General features: G+C 49.5%; 1 protein-coding gene across 1 annotated transcript in view; it reads right to left on the reverse strand.

Moving 5' to 3' along the window:
• Window positions 1-4,615, reverse strand: part of Rrp12 (ribosomal RNA processing 12 homolog) — a 42,273-nt gene that overhangs the window by 30,407 nt on the left and 7,251 nt on the right. The window contains exons 5-8 of the mRNA XM_005352283.2: window positions 3,504-3,609; window positions 3,200-3,316; window positions 324-462; window positions 112-239 (exon numbers count right to left, since the gene is read on the reverse strand). Coding sequence (XP_005352340.1) covers window positions 112-239; window positions 324-462; window positions 3,200-3,316; window positions 3,504-3,609 — 490 coding nt within the window. The remainder of the gene's footprint in view (window positions 1-111; window positions 240-323; window positions 463-3,199; window positions 3,317-3,503; window positions 3,610-4,615) is intronic.

Here is a 4,615-nt window from a genome sequence, read left to right on the forward strand (position 1 = left end):
AATGAACACAGTGTCCGTGTAATTATTTCGGGTAGAGCTAGCCATGTGGGCGGCCGGGTGCCGGGACGCAGCCCGCCGCTCCTATTTCTACAATCTGTGTCCTGAGCTTACCACATGGTTCAATGTCATGACCCGAAGCAGAGTCTCACTGCAGCTCTTCACCAGGGCTTCTGGGAAGCAGGGCAGCATGTCCTTCAGCAGTGTTAGCATGTGCAGTGTGGTGGTAGCCTCCCGGGCACCTGGCAGACAAAGGGGAGTTTTAGTCTAATTCTCCTCTTCTGCCCACACTTCCCCTCCACCCGCCCTGGGCCTGCCCACCTCACCTCCAGACTTCTCAATCTCCTGGATGCAGAATTTAGCAGTGGAAACAGCAGCAGGATGGTGGGCAGGGGCCTTTTCACCAAACATGAAGTCACTGCCCTTGAGAACTGAGCACACTCCATGCTGAGCAGCCTTACGGATCTGAAGGGAAAGCGAATGAAGGTCAGATCAGCATTTTGGGTGCTTGGTGCAACTCCCCTAGCAGCCTGATGGGACACCTCTATATATGATACCCACTGCTGTCAAGATCATAGCACCGTACAGTCCTAAGCCTGCTGATGGGTCAAATGGCCGAGGCAGCCCAGACACTCAATCTCTGGGCAGCAGAGTTCTCATCTTCAGGCAGGGATGTAGTCATTTAATTTCCCAGCAATGCCAGTACCACTAAACCAGGCACTGCTTGGGTATTAGCATCGTGGTGAGAGTAGACAGCACTTGCCTGAGGCAAAGAATAAACAAACATAGAGCAGAAGGTAAAAGATACCTTGCAGGGACTGGAGATGGTTCAGAGGTTAAAAGCACTGGCTGTTCTTGCAGAGGACAAGTATCTAGTATCTAGGACCCACATAGAGATTTACAAACCTAACTCCAGTTCCTGGGTATCTGGTGGTCTTGTCTAGCCTTCACAGGCACCAGACATACATGCAATACACATACATATACACAGGCAAAACACTCATACACCTCTGGGTGTGATGGTGTACATCTTTAATCTCAGCACTAAGAAGCAAAGGCAGGCAGATCACTGAGTTTTGAGGTAGCCAGGGCTATGTAATGAGACTCTTTCTCAAAAAAAAACAAAACTAATAACAAAAATACTCACACACAAAAATAAGTATTGATGACATGAATAAACAAGAAAGAAGGCAGGAGACTTCCAGGTTACAAGTACTTCAAAAGGGGTGAAAATCTCCTCCTGAATATTAACTTTCATCAGGCGATGAAAGGAGAGAGAGACAGAGACCTCCTTTGGAGCACCGGACAGACATCTCAAGGTCCAAATCAGGAGCAGAAGGAGAGGGAGCACGAGCAAGGAACTCAGGACCGCGAGGGGTGCACCCACACACTGAGACAATGGGGATGTTCTATCGGGAACTCACCAAGGCCAGCTGGCCTGGGTCTGAAAAAGCATAGGATAAAACCGGACTTGCTGAACATAGCGGACAATGAGGACTACTGAGAACTCAAGAACAATGGCAATGGGTTTTTGATCCTACTGCACGTAATGGCTTTGTGGGAGCCTAGGCAGTTTGGATGCTCACCTTACTAGACCTTAGACCACCTAGTCCATGGTGGTCCATGGACTTCCCACAGGGCAGGGAACCCTGATTGCTCTTTGGGCTGACGAGGGAGGGGGACTTGATTGGGGGAGGGGGGGAAATGGGAGGCGGTGGCGGGGAAGAGACAGAAATCTTCAATAAATAAATAAATGGAAAAAAAAAGGGGGGGTGAAAATCATTGTATGTTCCTAGCCCTAAACTTCTGAGGAAGCAGCATGGATCCACTTGCTGAAGGCCTGTGATAGAGCAGACTGTACCCGGCCTGAGACTCCACACAACCCTGCAGTAAGACTGGAAGCATCTCTTAATGAGGCCCAGGCTTATAGACAGTAAGTAATTTGCCCAAGGCGACACTGCAAGATGAATTAAGAATCCAGCTCAGCTGGGCAGTGAAGGCTCAGGCCTTTAATCCCAGCACTCAGGAGGTAAAGATAGGCAGATCTTTGTTGATTCTGAGCCCAGCCTGGTCTACATAGTTCTCGGACAGCCAGGAGACACAGAAATCATGTCTTGAAAAACAAAAATAAAAACAAGATGAGAGAGAGAAAAAGAGAGAGGGAGGAAGTAAGAAAGGATCCAGCTCAGAGCTGGGACTGGTGGTGCAGACTCTGTAAGTCCAGCTGCTGGGGAGCTGAGGGAAGAGAGGGAAAGCTCAAGGCCTAAACTACAGATGAGTTCAGAGCCAATGGGGAGCTTAGTAAGAGCCTCTCTCAAAACAAAAAAGCAAAAATGGGCTGGGGATGTAGGTCAGCGGTAGAACGCTTGTCTAGGATACATAGGGCCCTAGGTTCAACCCTCCAACAACAACAAAAAGGCGGAGGGTGACTCCAAGTTAGGTCTGTGTGACTCTAGGTCCTCTGTCAAGGCTGCCATCTCCCTGCCAAGGGAAAGGAGGACTGTGGAGGCTGCAGAGAGACTCCTGCTGGAGAAGGGGTGCCCCTCATTCTCTGGATTTCAGGGGACAAGGCCTCAGAAATGGGAGCAGAATCTCAGGCCTTGGGCTGGAAATAGTGATGTGAGCCTTTAATCCCAGGCAGGAGGACCTCTGAGTTCAAAGCCAGCCTGGGCTATATAGCAAGTCCCCGGATATCCAGGTTATTGAGAACTTGTCTCAAATAACAACAACAAAATTCAGCACCTCAGGACTTAGGGTTCGGGAGAGGGCTTAGCAAGTAAGAGTGTTTGTACAAACAGGAGGACCTGAGTTCATCTTGTGGCCTCTGTAAACATTTGCACACAGGTCTCCCTCTCTCTTCCTCCTCTCCCCCCCCCACGAAATAAATTTAAAAAAGAAAAATAAAAGTCAGGCATAGGTTACAGCATGCACTTGTAAACCCTGGCACTACATGGGATGCAGACAAGAGGACCACTGAGGCTTACTGGTCTCCAGCCTTGTTCCAGGCTTAATGAGAGACTCAGGGAATAAAGGGTTAAGGCTGAGAACAGTAAGGGGAGGACATTCCGCATGTGTGAGTGTGTGAATCTACAAACATGTGCATACACCACTCACATGCACATACAACAAACCAAAAACAAGCCAGGACTCTAAAGTCACCTTCCCAACCTGGCTCTGACAGGCTGACTCCTATCAGTCTCACCTTGGGCTTGGCATGCACGGTGAAGCTCAGCAGCCCGTGATACACCTGAAGGGTTACAGGGTAGCCCCAGGCCTCCAAGTCTTGTTTCCGAAGGAGGATAGCTAGGCAGGAGAGGACCTTAAAGAAAAATGTCAGAAAGTCTCTCGGTTTTACCAGCCTCAGGGAAAGAGTTCAGGGACTCACCCATCCTGGGAAAGTTCCACAAGCTCTGTTTGAGGACCCATGGGGTGCCTAAACCACCCCCAAGGAAGGAGGGGCCCATGCTTTGACTGCATTCACAGGACTCAGGAATCAGCAGACTGACCCATCTGAGCGCAGAACTGGAGCCACTGCTCGCCTGGGCCGCCATGATGTCCATGAAGGCTTTGGAGGTCTCGGAGAACTTCTTAACGAGCACCGGACTGGGCACACTGCAGGGAGAACAGAAAGTCAATCCAGAGAGGCCAAAGAAAAGTAACTGGGACAGGCCCTGGTGTCAAGGGCAGAGCGCTGCTGGCTCGGCTATTCAGTGAGACTCCATCAGCATAGGGGCTCACCTTTCTGCCACTCAGAGTAGGGTGCTTTCCATGCCTGAGCTCTGGGCCTCTGCCTTTCCCACCAGCCAGCCTCTACTGTCTAAGAAGGGATCACACAACCCATATAAGATCCTCTTTCCCTGGGAAGCCTGGTGGCAATGACTCAGTGCCACTGCCCTTCCCAGGGACCGATGTTCTTTCCAGGATGTGATGCCCAAGTCACTTCCAGGCCTGATGCAGAAGGCCCGTGGACAGTCAGGTATCTTCTTTTGATTTTTTTTTCCCGGGACTTTTATTTGTTTGGTTATGTTTTATTTCACTTTTAACTATGTGTGCATATGTGTATCTGTGTGTGGGGACGTACACAGAAGCGCAAGTGCCTGTGGAGCTAAGTCACTGAGTCATAGGAGCTATAGGCCGTCATGAGCTGCCCACACGCACTGGGAATTAACTCTGACTCTGCAGCACACACTCGTAACTGCTGAGATATTGCAGCCCCTTTGTTTACTTTTTGAGACAAGGTCTCATGTAGCTCAGTCCGGCTTCAAATTTACTGTATAATCAAGTATAACTCTGTGGCCTTTACTACTTGCTCTGATGGACCGTGACCTGGAACTGTGAGCTAAAATAAACATTTTCTCCTCCGAGTGACTTTTGTCAGGATATCTTATCACAGCAGTGAGAATGAAACTGAAACACACATTCTGAAGCACTCACAAGGATCTGATTCCATAGCATAGGTATATCCTCACTGCTGGACATCGCCAAAACATTTTAGTATTTAAAATACACTTAATTAGCTGGGTGATGGTGGCGCACGCCTTTAATCCCAGCACTCGGGAGGCAGAGGCAGGCGGATCTCTGTGAGTTCGAGACCAGCCTGGTCTACAAAGCTAGTTCC

The sequence above is a fragment of the Microtus ochrogaster genome, chromosome 8 (assembly GCF_000317375.1).
Source record: "Microtus ochrogaster isolate Prairie Vole_2 chromosome 8, MicOch1.0, whole genome shotgun sequence".
In the NCBI taxonomy this organism is placed as follows: domain Eukaryota; kingdom Metazoa; phylum Chordata; class Mammalia; order Rodentia; family Cricetidae; genus Microtus; species Microtus ochrogaster.